A 14,658-nucleotide genomic window follows, 5' to 3' on the forward strand; every position below is an offset into this window, starting at 1 on the left:
TCCAGGTCACTTATCCGTTCTTCTGCCTCAGTTATTCTGCTATTGATCACATCTAGAGAATTTTTCATTTCATTTATTGTGTTGTTCATCGTTGTGTGTTTCATCTTTAGTTCTTCTAGGTCCTTTTTAAATGTTTCTTGCATTTTCTCTATTCTATTTCCAAGATTTTGGATCATCTTTACTATCATTATTCTGAATTCTTTTTCAGGTAGACTGCCTATTTCCTCTTCATTTGTTAGGTCTGGTGGGTTTTTATCTTGCTCCTTCATCTGCCGTGTGTTTTTCTGTCTTCTCATTTTGCTTATCTTAGTGTGTTTGAGATCTCCTTTTTGCAGGCTGCGGGTTAGTAGTTCCCGTTGTTTTTGGTGTCCGTCCCCAGTGGTTAAGGTTCGTTCAGTGGGTTGTGTAGGCTCCTGGTGGAGGGGAGTAGTGCCTGTGTTCTGGTAGATGAGGCTGGATCTTGTCTTTCTGGTGGGCAGGTTCATGTCTGGTGGTGTGTTTTGTGGTGTCTGTGGACTTATGATTTTAGGCAGCCTCTCTGCTAATGGGTGGGGTTGTGTTCCTGTCTTGCTAGTTGTTTGGCATAGGATATCCAGCACTGTAGCTTGCTCGTCGTTGAGTGGAGCTGGGTGCTGGTGTTGAGATGGAGATCTCTGGGAGATTTTCACCGTTTGATATTATGTGGAGCTGGGAGGTCTCTTGTGGACCAGTGTCCTGAAGTTGGCTCTCCCACCTCAGAGGCACAGCGCTGACTCTGGGATGTAGCACCAAGAGCCTTTCATCCACACGGCTCAGAGTAAAAGGGAGAAAAAGTAGAAAGAAAAAATTAGTAGAAGTAGAAAGAAAGAAAGAAAGATAGGAGGGAGGGAGGGAGGAAGGAAGGAAGGAAGGAGGGAAGGAAGGAAAACAAAGAAAGAAGATAAAATAAAATAAGATAAAATATAATAGTTATTAAAATAAAAAAATAATTATTAAGAGAAAAAAACGGACAGATAGAACCCTAGGACATATGGTGGAAGCAAAGTTATACAGACAAAATCTCACACAGAAGCATACACATACATGCTCACTAAAAGAGGAAAAGGGGACAAAATCATAAATCCTGCTCTCAAAGTCCACCTCTTCAATTTGGCATGATTTGTTGTCTGAAGTGGGGAAGGAAGGAAAGAAAGAACGAAGATAAAGTAAAATAAAATAAAGTTATTTTTAAAAAGTAATTATTAATTTAAAAAATTGAAAAAAAACAACGAACGGATACAACCCTTGGTCAAATGGTGGAAGCAAAGCTATACAGACAAAATCTCACACAGAAGCATACACATACACACTCACAAAAAGAAGAAAAGGGGAAAAAATCATAAATCTTGCTCTCAAAGTCCACCTCCTTAATTTGGGTTTCTTCGTTGTCTATTCATGTATTCCATAGATGCAGGGTACATCAAGTTGTTTGTGGAGCTTTAATCCGCTGCTTCTGAGTCTGCTGGGAGAGATTTCCCTTTCTCTTCTTTGTTCTCAGGCGCTCAGCTTTGGATTTGCCCCCCCCCCCCCCCCCCCCCCCCCCCCCCGCGTGTAGGTCGCCGGAGGGCGTCTGTTCTTCGCTCAGACAGGACGGGGTTAAAGGAGCCGCTGATTCGGGGGCTCTGGCTCACTCAGGCCGGGGGGAGGGAGGGGCACGGAGTGCGGGGCGAGCCTGCGGCGACAGAGGCCAGCGTTACGTTGCACCAGCTTGAGGCGCGCTGTGTGTTCTCCCGGGGGAGTTGTCCCTGTATCCCAGGACCCTGGCAGTGGCGGGCTGCACAGGCTCCCCGGAAGGGGGGTGTGGATAGTGACCTCTTGGTGGCGGCAGCAGCAGCCTTAGCATATCATGCCCGTCTCTGGGGTCCACGCTTTTAGCCGTGGCTCGCGCCCGTCTCTGGAGCTCCTTTAAGCAGCGCTCTTAATCCCCTCTCCTTGTGCCCCAGGAAATAAAGAGGGAAGAAAAAGTCTCTTGCCCCTTCGGCAGGTCCAGACTTTTCCCCGGACTCCCTCCCCGTCAGCCGTGGCGCACTAACCCCCTGCAGGCTGTGTTCACGCCGCCAACCCCAGTCCTCTCCCTGCGCTCCAACTGAAGCCCGAGCCTCAGCTCCCAGCCCCGCCCACCCTGGCGGGGGAGCAGACAAGCCTCTCGGGCTGGTGAGTGCCGGTCGGCACCGATCCTCTGTGCGGGAATCTCTCCGCTTTGCTCCCTGAACCCCTGTTGCTGTGCTCTCCTCCGTGGCTCTGAAGCTTTTGCCCTCCGCCACCCACAGTCTCCACCCGCGAAGGGGCTTCCTAGTTTGTGGAAAACTCTCCTCCTTCATAGCTCCCTCTAACTGGTGCAGGTCCCATCCCTATCCTTTTGTCTCTGTTTATTCTTTTTTCTTTGGCCTACCCAGATACGTGGGGGGGTTTCTTGCCTTTTGGGAGGTCTGAGGTCTTCTGCCAGTGTTCAGTAGGTGTTCTGTAGGAGTTGTTCCCTTATTGCCATTTAAAAAAATGTTTTGGATTTGTCTTGGTAGGTCTTTTTTCTTCCCTTTCTGTTTTGTTCTCTTCTCTTGTGATTTGATGACTATCTTTAGTGTTGTGTTTGGATTCCTTTTCCTTTTTGTGTGTGTATCTATTGTAGATATTTTGTTTGTGGTTACCATGAAGTTTTGATATAGCCGTCTATATACAAACAAGATTGTTTTAAGTTGCTGGTCTCTTAATTTCAAATGCATTTCCAGTATCCTGCATTTGTACTGTCCTCAGGATTGCTGGTTTTGATATCATATTTGTGTGTAGATGATTTCCTACATTTCCTGTATGTTTGCCTTTGCTGGTGAGCTTTTCCATTTGTAATTTTCTTGTTTCTTGTTGTGGCCCTTTCTTTTTCACCTAGAGAAGTTCATTTAGCATTTGTTGTAAAGCTGGTTTGGTGGTGCTAAATTCTTTTGCTTGTCTGTTAAGCTTTTGAATTCTCTGTCAATTCTGAACAAGAGCCTTGCTGGGTAGAGTATTCTTGGTTGTAAATTTTTCCCTTTCATCCCTTTAAGTATATCCTGCCACTCCCTTCTGGCCTGTAGAGTTTCTGTTGAAATCAGCTGATAACTTTATGGGAATTTCCTTGTATGTTATTTCTGTCACTTGTTGCTTTTCATATTTTCTCTTTGTCTTTAATTTTTGCCAGTTTGATTACTGTTTTTCTTGGCATGTTTCTCCTTGGGTTCATGCTGTATGGAACTCTCTGTGCTTCCTGGACTTGGGTGACTGTTTCCTTTCTCATGTTAGGGAAATCTTCAGCTATTATCTCTTCAAATATTTTCTCAGGCCCTTTCTCTCTCTCTCCTCCTTCTGGGACCCCTATAATATGAGTGTTGGTGCATTTAATGTTGTCCCAGAGGTATCTTGGACTGTCTTCATTTCTTTTCATTCTTTTTTCTTTATTTTGTTCTGAGGCAGAGATTTTCACCATTCTGTCTTCCAGCTCACCTGTCTGTTCTTTTGCCTCATTTGTTCTGCTATTGATTCTTTCTAGTGTATTTTTCTTTTCAGTTATTGTATTGTTCATCTTTTGTTTTTGTTTTGTTTTGTTCTTTACATTTTCTAGGTCATTGTTAAACATTTCTTGTATCTTCTTGGTCTGTGTCTCCATTCTTTTTCTGAGATCTTGGATCATCTTTAGTATCATTACTCTGAATTCCTTTTGGGGTAGATAGGCATTATCTCCACTTCACTCAGTTGTTCTTTTGGTGTTTTATCTTGTTCCTTTGTCTGGGGTATATTCTTCTGCCGTCTCATTTTGTCTACCTTTCTGTGATTGCGGTTTCCATTCTGCAAGTTGCAGTTCTTCTTGCTTCTGCTATCTGCCTCCTGGTGGATGAGGCTAGTCTAAGACACTTGTGTAGGCTTTCTGGTGGGAGGGACTGGTTCCTTCCCACTGTTGGGTGGCGCTGTGTCTTGTCCCTCTGGTGGGCAGGGCTATGTCAAGTGGTTTGTTTAGTGGGAAGCTGCGCAGGAAAACTTTAAGCAGGCTGTCTGCTGATGGGTGTGGCTGTGTTCCTGCCCTGTTGGTTGTTTGGCCTGAGGCACCCTAGCAGTCTACAGACTAGTCTAGACTGGAGCCTACAGTCTGTTGGGTGGGGCCAGGTCTTGGTGAGAAAATGGCAGCTTCTACTATGGCTCACACCAATGAGTCCTCCCCAGAACTGCTGCTACCAGTGTTTTTGTCCCCACAATGAGCCACAGCTGCCCCCTGCCTCCACAGAGACCCTCCAATACCAGCAGATAGGTCATGCCCAGGCTCCTATGAGGTCACTGCTTTTTCTCCTGGGTCCTGGTGTGCACAAGAACCTGTGTGCAGTTTCCAAGAGTGCAGTTTCTGTTTCCCACTGTCCTGTAGAATTCCTGCAATCAGACCCTGTGTCCTTCTAAGCCAGATGCTCTGGGGGCTCCTTCTCCTGATGCCAGACTCCCAGGGGAGGCTGACCTGGGACTCAGAACTTTCATTCCTGTGGGAGAATCTCTGCAATCTAATTATTTACCAATATTTGCATTGCCTACCCAATGGGTATGGGGTTTGATTTTATTGTGATTGTGCCCCTCCTACCATCTTATTGTGGCTTCTTCTTTGCCTTTGGATATAGGATATCTTTTTGGTAGGTTCCAGTGATTTTGTCGATGGTTGTTCAGCAGTTAGTTGTGATTTTGGTGTTTAAGTGGGAGGTGGTGAGCTCAAGTCCTTCTACTTGTCCATCTTGTCTCTGCCCCTGGCATCACTTTCTGCTCTTTGTTTTCTGTATGTCTTTCATCTTTTGTGTTTCCCTTCTTAAGTTACTGCCTTCTGTTATTGTAATTAGATATTTTCTAGGGTACCAATTTTAACTTCTTATTATTTTTATGATTATACTTTTGGATTTATTTTCTTAAAGTTGATTTGGGGATTAAAATTAACATATTATCCTTAAAAGTCTAGTTTCAGTTAATACTAACATAATATCAACAGCATACAGAAACTGCTCCAATGTACCTCTGCCTCCTTTATACATCTTTATATATGATAAGCCCCATAAAACCCCAGTTTTATAATTATTGGTTTATGCAGTAGTCTTTTTTTGCATCCTCGTTTATTCCACAGCACTGTTTTAATTTTTTTAGAGTAGTTTAAGGTTCACGGCAAAATTAAGAAGGTACAGAGATTTCCCATATACTTTCTGCATAACCTCACCCATTATCAACAGTCTGCACTAGTGTAGTACTTTTTTTACAATTGATGAGCCTACACTGACACATCATAATCACCCAAAGTCCATAGTTTATGTTATGGTTCACTCTTTGTGGTGCACATTCTATGGGTTTGGATAATAGTATAATGACATGTATCCATTATTGTGGTATCATACAGAGTATTTTCACTGCTCTAAAAATTTTCTCTACTCCACTTATTCATCACTCCCTCCCAAACCGTTGCAACCACTGATCTTTTTTACTGTCTCAATAGTTTGGCCTTTTTTAGAATATCATATAATAATCATACAGTACATAGCCTTTTTAGACTGACTCCTTTCACTTAGGAGTATGCATTTAAGTTTTATACATGTATTTTCATGGCTTGTTAGACCATTTTTTTTAGTGCTGAATAATAATATTCCATTGTCAGGATGTACCACAGTTTATTTATCCATTAACCTAAGGACATCATGGTTGCTACCAAGTTTTGGCAATTATGCATAAATCTGCTGTAAACATATATGTGCAGGGTTTTGTGTGGACCTAAGTTTTTAACAACCTTGGGTGAATACCAAGGAATCAGATTGCTGAATTATATGGTAAGAACATGTTTGGTTTTGTTAGACACTGAAAAACTGTCTTCCAAAGTGGCTGTACCATTTTGCATTCCCACCAGCAATGAATGAGAGTCCCTGTTGCTACAAATCCTTGTCAGCAATTGGTTTTGTCAGTATTCTGGATTTTGGCCATTCAAATAGGTGTGCATTGATATTTCATTGTTTTAATATGCATTTCACTTATGATTTATGATGTGAAGCATCTTTTTATGATTATTTGTAATCTGTGTATATTCTTTGGTTAGGTGTCTCTTAAGGTCTTTGACCCATTTTTTTAAACAGGTTGTTTATTTTCTTATTGCCGAGATTTAAGAGTTTTTTGTATATTTTGGATAACAGTTCCTTATCAGATGTGTCTTTTTCAAATATTTTCTCCCAGGTTGTGGTCTTTTATTCTCTTTACAATGTCTTTCTCAGCAGAAGTTCTTAACTTTAATGACATATAGCTTATCAATTCTATTTTTTCCTGGATTGTGCCTTTGGTGTTGTATCTAAAAAGTCATCCCTATACCCAATTTCATTTAGGTTTTCTCCTATGTTATCTTCTAGGAGTCTTATAGTTTGGTGTTTTATATTTACGTCTGTGGTCCATTTTGAGTTAATTAATTAATTAATTAATTTGGCTGCACTGTGCAGCTTGTGGGATCTTAGTTCCTCGACCAGGGATTGAACCTTGGCCCTCAGCAGGGAAAGTGCGGAGTCCTAACACTTAGACCACCAGGGAATTCCCAATTTTTAAAAATGTATTTTATTGAAGTATAGTTGATTTATATTTTGAGTTAATTTTTGTAAAGAGTTTAAATTCTCTGCCTCAATTCTTTTTTTTGTTTACAAGTGGATGATGTCCTGTTGTTTCAGCACTATTTGTTGAAAAGACTATCTTTGCTCTATTGTATTGTCTTAGGACCTTTGTCAAAGATAAGTTTGACTAAATTTATTTGGGTCTATTTTGGGGCTCTCTGTTCTTTTCCATTAATCTGTTTGTGTATTCTTTCACCAATACCACACAGTCTTGATTACCATAGCTTTATAGTAAGACTTGAACTCAGGTAGTATCAGTCAGCCAACTTTGTTCTTTTCCTTCAATATTGTATTGCCTATTCTGGGTCTTTTTTCTCTCCGTATAAACTTCAGAATCAGTTTGTCAATATCATAAAATAACTTGCTGGGATTTTCATTGCTATTGCATTGAATCTATAGATCAAGTTGGTAAGAATTGACACCTTGACAATATTGAGTATTCCTATCCATAAACATGGAATATCTCCATTTATTTAAGTTGTTATTTGATTCCATTCATCAGAATTTGTAGTTTTCCTCATATAGATCTTGTACATACTTTGTTATATTTATACCTAAGTATTTTATTTGGGGGAGTGATAATGTAAATGGTATTATATTTTTAGTTTCAAATTCCACTTGTCCATTGCTGATATATAGGAAAGAAATCAACTTGTATATAAACCTTGTATCCTGTTTTCTTGCTCTATTTGCCTATTACTTCCAAAAGATGTTTTTGTCATTCTTTAGGATTTTTATGCAGACAGTCATGTCATCTGAGAACAAAGACAATTTTATGTCTTCCTTCCCAATCTCTATACATTTTTTTTCCTTTCCACGTCTTATAGCATTAGCTAGAACTGCCAGTTTGATGTTGAAAAGGAGTGCTGAGAAGGGATAATCTTGCCTAGTACCTGTTCTTAGTGGGAAAGCTTCAAATTTCTCACCATTACATGTAATGTTAGTTATAGATTCTTTATAGATATTCTTTATCAAGTTGAGGAAGTTCCCCTCTATTTCTATCATTAATGAGTGTTGAATTTTGTCAAATTTTCTCAATCTATTAATATGATTATGTAATTTTTCTTTTTTAGCCTATTGATGTGATAGATTACATTAACTGATTTTGGATGTTTAGCCAGCTTTGCATACTGGGGATAAACCCCCCTTAGTCATGGTATATAATTGTTTTTATCCATTGTTGCATTAAGTTTGCTAATATTTTGTTGATTTTTATATCTGTGCTCATGAGAGATATTGGTGTGTAGTTTTCTTACAGTATCTTTGGTTTTAGTCTCAGGGTGTTGCTGACCTCATAAAATGATTTGGGAGGTATTCCCTTTGCTTCTAAACTCTGAGAGAGATTGTAGAGAATTGGTACAATTTCTTCATTACAGTTTTGGTAGAATTCACCAGTGAACCTATCTGGGCCAGGTGCTTTCTGTTTTGAAAGGTGATTTTACTTATTTGATTTCTTTAATAGACATAGGCCTACTCAGATTATCTATTATATTCTTTTGTGACTTTTAGCAGATTTCTTTCAAGAAATTTGTCTGTTTCATCTACTTTAATTTGTGGGCACAGTGTTGTTCATAGTATTCCTTCATTATCTTTTTAATGTCCATGAGATCTGTGATGATGTCCCCTTTCCATTTCTGATATTGGTAATTTGTGTCTTCTCTCTTCTGCTCTTTTTTTTTTTTTTTTTTTTTGCAGTACGCGGGCCTCTCACTGTTGTGGCCTCTTCCGTTGCGGAGCACAGGCTCCGGATGCGCATGCTCAGTGGCCATGGCTCACGGGCCCAGCCGCTCCGTGTCATGTGGGATCCTCCCGGACCGGGGCACGAACCCGCATCCCCTGCATCAGCAGGCAGACTCTCAACCACTGCGCCACCAGGGAAGCCCTCTTCCCGCTCTTTTTTTTAGTTAGCCTGGCTAGAAGCTTACCAATTTTATTGATTCCTTTCAAAGAATCAGCTTTTGGTTTCATTGATTCAACTAGCTATTATTTCAATTTTATTTAAAGGAAATAATTGGTAATGATCTGACCTGCAGAAGGATTTGTCACACTGTCATTTGGATCATTTACTTTCTCACACAGAAATGTACAAGAAAAGGCTTTACCAAATCCTAGATGCTGAGTTTTAATTTTTACCCATTCTCTTTCAGTTAGAGCCACCTTATTTAACCCAGTCTAATCACCAAAGTTTGAGAAAATAAAAATATTAACAAAAAGATAGCTCCCCACTTCTTATCTTTATAAAGAAAGAAGAATTCTTTTCTGTAAGATAGACTCTTTATCAGTTAAATGGTTTTAAATTCTTCAAAGAAGGAAAAATTAGCCATATGCATTTGACTTTCACACTTAAATCTTCAGTTCTAGTCATTAAAGGATTCTCTTCCAGTGTTCCCTCCCTCCATTCTTTTAACACAGTCAAGGTCAGTGACATAATTTGCAGGGCCCAGTGTAAAAGTTATAACGTGGAGCCCCTTTTTCAAAATACAGGGGGAAAGTGCAGTTAAAGGTACAAAATATAAAGGTTTTTCTTTTGAAAATATTTTATTATAAAACATGAAAGAGTAATAGTGATAGATGAGTAATAACATTTATGTTACAACAAGTAATGTCACAAATTGCAAAAAACAATAGTTTGGTGCCATGATTTTGTATAATACAATAGATAATGATACTCTATTATATCTATATATCAATATAGATATATCTTGATTGATCGTAACATAATTTTTTAGGTTTCACTTTTCTGCAAATTCATTTATTAGGCCATTAAAACTTCTTCTAGCAACTTCATTTTCAATTGGTATAATTGAAAGTAACATCAGTCACTCTAAACAAATAATTTTTGATAATTTTTAATTTTGAAAAGCATCTCTGTTGATGCAACTGTTATTGGTAATTTTAAGAGTATTTCATAGGCTGTAACATTAGAATAAAGTTATCAATTATTTTGAAATATAAATTCAAATATATCTTAGAACTGATGCTTCTTGTAGAAAATTTTTTCTAAAATGTTTTAACTCTTCTTACAAATCAGTTTTCTGTAATTCTGAATTTAGGTTTAAATGTTAATAAATATAATAGCATTTTACTGTTTCCTCTGACATTTCCTGTAACTTCTGGAGGTTGTACAAGAAGCTGAAAGTGGTTTCATGATTTGTATGGAATTTTAAATGCCTGTTGATTTCTAACACTGTATCTTCAATCACAAGGAAAAATAATGTTACAGTCATCTATTTGTTGATAATTGGTCCATGCAAGTTTTTATATGAAAATAGTGCCTTTTTCTGTGAAATGTGAGGATCTTTAAATTTAATTTCTATTTCCAAGCCTTTGGATATTTATTGTGCAATGTTGCAGTGGTTTTCAAAACCAGAGATTCTAAATTCTTTGAAGAATCCTAATTAGTCTCTGATATAGTTTATTGAAATATCCATGTGTCCACTTCATGTTGTAATTAGTTAATGACAAAGTGTACTGCCTAAGTGGTGGCAGATCTTGTCCCAGCGCTCAGACCACAGAGTTAATATCTGCACTGATGCAAGAAAAAAAATTATGTATGGTGACAGATGTTAACCAGAATTATTGTGGTGATCATTTTGCAGTATGTACAAATATCAAATTATTATTTTGTACACCTGAAACAAACATAATGTTGTATGTCAATTATACCTCAGTTTAAAAAATTTAATTAAAAAAAGGAGATAATAATAATAGTTCCTGGGACTTCCCTGGTGGTTCAGTGGTTAAGACTTCGCCTTCCAATGCAGGGGGTGTGGGTTCGAGCCTTGGTCAGGGGCTAAGATCCCACATGCCCTGTGGCCAAAAAACCGAAACATAAAACAGAAGCAATATTGTAACAAATTCAACAGGACTTTAAAATTCTTTTTAAAAATCTTAAAAAAAAATAATAGTTCCTACCTCATAGGATTATTGTGAGGATTAAATAAGTAACTGTAAAGTTTTTAGAAAAAAAAATATCTGTGCAGATACTTCAGAGATGGGCTCCAGGGACTGACTGGCAAGCAGGCCCTCCACCACAGGTTACAGTGCTGTCCCTAGGGAACACCTCCTTTCTCCCAGGGCCAGCTTCCACTGGTGCGCAGAGTCCCCGCAGGGACCCCTGGGGTCTCAGACTGCCCAGTGTATGTGTGTGTGTGTATGCCTCGTGCTCAGACTAAACGTTCAGCATGCGTGGTGCCCATTGTTGCCTGCCTGATCTCCTGCACATTTTGTTGTCCCATTGGACTACAGTTACGTAACACAGGTTCCAAGATATTATTATTAAGAATTTCAAGATGTGAGAGCAGGGCACTAAACAAAACCTTTGAGAGCAGGGCCTTGTCCAAGTTCACAGGTCACACATGTGTCCATGAAACCATTCCTGAATCCAGTAGTTCTCAGTCAGGGGTCATTTTGCCTATGAGGGTGGGCTACTTTGGGCTCTAATTACGTGAGATTCCAACTGAGCCCCTGAAAGCAAGAGTGACAAGATATATTAGCACCAAAAGTAGGCCCTAACCCTTCTTTTTGCACTCTCAAGCACAGGGATTGTCCAGTGGAACCTTCTGGGACACTCCAGTCCTGGGCAGTTCCTATAGCTGCTGTCAGCTGTACTTTCCTTCCCCAAGAGACTTGGACAACTTGAGTGATGGGAGACGGCGTGGTGACAATAACGGACATGGAAATTGCCAGGTAAGACTTTGTTGCTCAAGTAACAGTCTAAGGTGGGTCAGGTTTAGGGTGAGGTGTAGGGTGCTCTGCATCACAGTCATTCAAGGATCTAAGTTGCTGGCAGTTATCGACATCCAGTGGCACATAAAGGCTCACACACAGTCCAGGGCTTAGAAGTGCTACAGGTCACTTCCCATTCAAATTCCAATGGCCAGAATTCAGGAATACGACCATACCTACGTACATGAGGGCTGGGAAATGTAGTCTAATTCTGTGCACAGCATAAAGAAGAAATGGTTTTGGAGATCCCCTGCCAGCCTCTGCCACAAGAAATTTGCAACAATGGGAGATTTAGAGTGAAATGTATATAATGCCTCCCTAGCCCTTCTGAGACAGGCATGGTCCTTTGGGGCAGACTTCCCTGAGAGGCAGCTTTCTAGCTATGATTCCTTGGACTTGTTAATAGTGTTTGGTTCACGTTACAGCTGATGTTCTAGCAAGATCATGCATGGAGTATCCAGCATCAAGTAAGTGCAAAGCTGACTGACACTTCTCATTATAAATTAGCAAGTTGGTTTGGGCATAAATCAGTCTTGAGTGTACTTAGTGTGACCCTGTTGCTCATAGTTAAGCTGATCATCATCGCTGTGTATGTGCTGATCAGAAATGTCAAGCTCATGACTATGGAGGTAAAAGCAACCTTGAGATTATTCTAACTCTCTACCTGCTTCCCATTAAACAAGAAATTCAGCATTACAAATGGTAAACAAATTGAGTGTGTAGCATTAAATATTCAATGCCAGAAGGCTCATTTAAAATAATTTGTGTAATTTATCGTCTCACACCAAAACCCATGATACAATTACTTTTGGTGCCTTTTAATCTGATTCTTTATGGCAAGTAGTAGATCTATGACTATAGGGCAGTAATCCTTTCCTATTTCACCTTGTCAATATTTTAGAGGAAACGAGCTGGAAGAATTGTTGAAAGAGGGCACCTAGCGGATGAGGCAAAGCCCTACAGATAGAGTGTCTAGAAAAGTCCTAGTTAACACCCATTGCTGTGACATAGTCACTAAAAACACCCCCTTTCACTCTCAAAAAGAGTCCCGGTTTGGACAATAAATTACACATAAACCCTTAGAACCAGGGAGTAGTACCTCTCTGTGGCCACCACTGTTCAGGGTCTGGTTTGCAGCTTTACAGAACCAGCACAAGGGTTATCAGGACACTGAGGCTGATTGAGCATGGGAGCGAGCCGATTCACATCGAGGAAATGACAGGAGACTGATCCCTAAACCAGGATGCTGTGTTTTTAACTTATTACGAAGAATATAACTGCCAGAGTGGAAACCAATGTTCGTTTGTCAGTACGTTCCCTCCCTTGAAGTGTATAGTCTCCTTGGAAAGCTCAGAACCCTTGGAATTATCAAAATCATAATTCTTGTGGATGAGGAGATCAAGGTGAGCCATGTTAGCTGGAGGAACTACAGTAATTGGCAAGACAGGTTTTAATACTTGGTATCTACACAAAGCATATCCTGTGTCCTACTAAGGGTTTTCCTTTGCAACCAGGAAAGCGGCTTGGGTTCTCTTTCCAAAGATATATTTGGGATCAGCATCAGCTACAGGTAAAGAAGAAGGATGTGTGGTTCCAAGCAATCCTCTGTTCTATTCTAATATTATGTCCCAAGTTCCCTCACCCATCTACAAGGGCTGTCAGGGCCGATGTCAGTGGCAGACATCCTCTGATGCCTGAGGTTCAGCCGGGAGCAGCCTCCCCGACTCCTTCCTCGCTTGCAACACTGGAAGTGACAGATCTAAACAGTCTTGCGTGTACTTAGTGTGAATCCTGCACCACTCCCCATCTCATGCCCCACTTCCCCATAGACAACAGACACATGGCCAGAAGAGGATTAAAATCGGCTTTATTGATGAATTGAAGAGCACAGCTGGGATCTGAGGCCCAAGCGAGGCTTCTTTCTTCCTCTCTGAAGTGGTGACAGCTGAGGGCAGTGGGTGGGGCTCACCAAACTTACCCACCCTGCCACAGACCGAGGCTGGAACGTGGAGAGCTGAGTCCTGGGTGGGCCCACCACAGGCAGGTCCTGCTGGGTCTGTTTACGGCATGGAGACTGGAAGCCCAAAAGCAGGTCCAAGAGAAAGAGAGAGAGAGAGAGAGAGAAGCAGGAGGACAAGTAAGCAGGGTCCTTTAGCACATTATCTCCACCCAGTAGAGAAAGGCGGCCCCAAGAGTCTCAAGTTCATCAACCACAACCATCCCGAGGTCACCCAGGTGGAAGCTTCTCCCCAGTCCTTTCCTTCCAAGCTGAAATGTAGTTAGGAGAGCTTTACCCTAATCGGCTGAGCAAGGAGTGTATGAATAAGGAAAAGGGTTTCTCCCACGAGGTGAGGCTGGGTTAGGAGCCTGGGCTGCTCAGTGAACAAGTGGCCAAAGGCCATTTTGTGTGAGCCTCCCAGTGTGCAGCCACTAACACAAACAGGTGCTGGCTCGGGACTGACTCCTGATACCTCACACCTGAACACTGACCACTGAATTCCTTTTCTTTCCTGTGCTCTGGAGCTCAGACCCCTGAGGACTGCTGAGGAAGAACTTGACAGACTTCGCCCACCCGCCAACCCCCGGATGGGTGAAATGGATGAAGGCGATCAAAAGGTACAAATTCCTAATTTTAAGATGCATAAGTCCTGGGGATGTAATACACAGCTTGGTGACTCTGTTAACGATTCTGTATCGTATGTCTGCAAGTTACTAAGAGTCAGCAATCTTAAAAGTTCTCATCACAAGAAAAAAAAAATTTAACTACGTGAGGTGATGGACATTGACTAAACTTATTATGGTAATCATTTTGCAATATATACGTATATCAAATCATTATGTTGTATATCTAAAAATAATATACTGGTATATGTCAATTATATCTCTATAAAACTGAAAAGAAAAAAAAAAACTTGACTAGGCCACCACAGCTAGGGTACAATTCAGCTGGACACCTATGGTGTTCCTGTAGTAAAGAAAGTCCCTTTTATTCCATTCAGAGTAACTAACACCTTCTGATTTAACTGTTAGGTGTGGAGTTGTTAGCTATGGGCCAAAGCAAAGTGGAGGTCCTTTTAGGCCATGCATGGAGGGGATGACAGGAGTAGAATAGCAAGATTCTTCCAGGGCCCGTGAACAGATAGAAGTTGAATGGCAAAGTTGCAGAGCTGAGTCTGAGGTAGCTCTCTTTGGCACAGGAAGTGAGAACATACTAACTGCTGCACTCTGAAATTCTTCCTCCTGCCTGCCATACAGAACACCCCTTTTCTGTTTTTTTTTTTCTGTG

At 40.6% G+C, this 14,658-nt stretch overlaps 1 protein-coding gene and 1 long non-coding RNA gene across 6 annotated transcripts in view; one reads left to right on the top strand and one right to left on the bottom strand.

The window, feature by feature from the left end:
• Window positions 1-14,658, top strand: part of LOC137227979 (uncharacterized) — a 128,869-nt gene that overhangs the window by 88,306 nt on the left and 25,905 nt on the right. For 3 of the 5 annotated variants that reach the window (XR_010945096.1, XR_010945093.1, XR_010945092.1), the window contains one exon: window positions 11,182-13,988. This is a non-coding gene — a long non-coding RNA (uncharacterized lncRNA). The remainder of the gene's footprint in view (window positions 1-11,181; window positions 13,989-14,658) is intronic. The other 2 variants (XR_010945094.1, XR_010945095.1) reach the window with 2 other exon arrangements.
• The window catches only part of FRMD3 (FERM domain containing 3), a 315,727-nt gene continuing 314,291 nt past the window's right edge, over window positions 13,223-14,658 (bottom strand). The window contains exon 15 of the mRNA XM_067744693.1: window positions 13,223-13,446. Within this exon, the coding sequence (XP_067600794.1) occupies window positions 13,433-13,446 (14 nt within the window). The 3' untranslated portion in view covers window positions 13,223-13,432. The remainder of the gene's footprint in view (window positions 13,447-14,658) is intronic.

This window comes from Pseudorca crassidens, chromosome 7, assembly GCF_039906515.1.
Source record: "Pseudorca crassidens isolate mPseCra1 chromosome 7, mPseCra1.hap1, whole genome shotgun sequence".
NCBI classification, from domain to species: Eukaryota; Metazoa; Chordata; class Mammalia; order Artiodactyla; family Delphinidae; genus Pseudorca; species Pseudorca crassidens.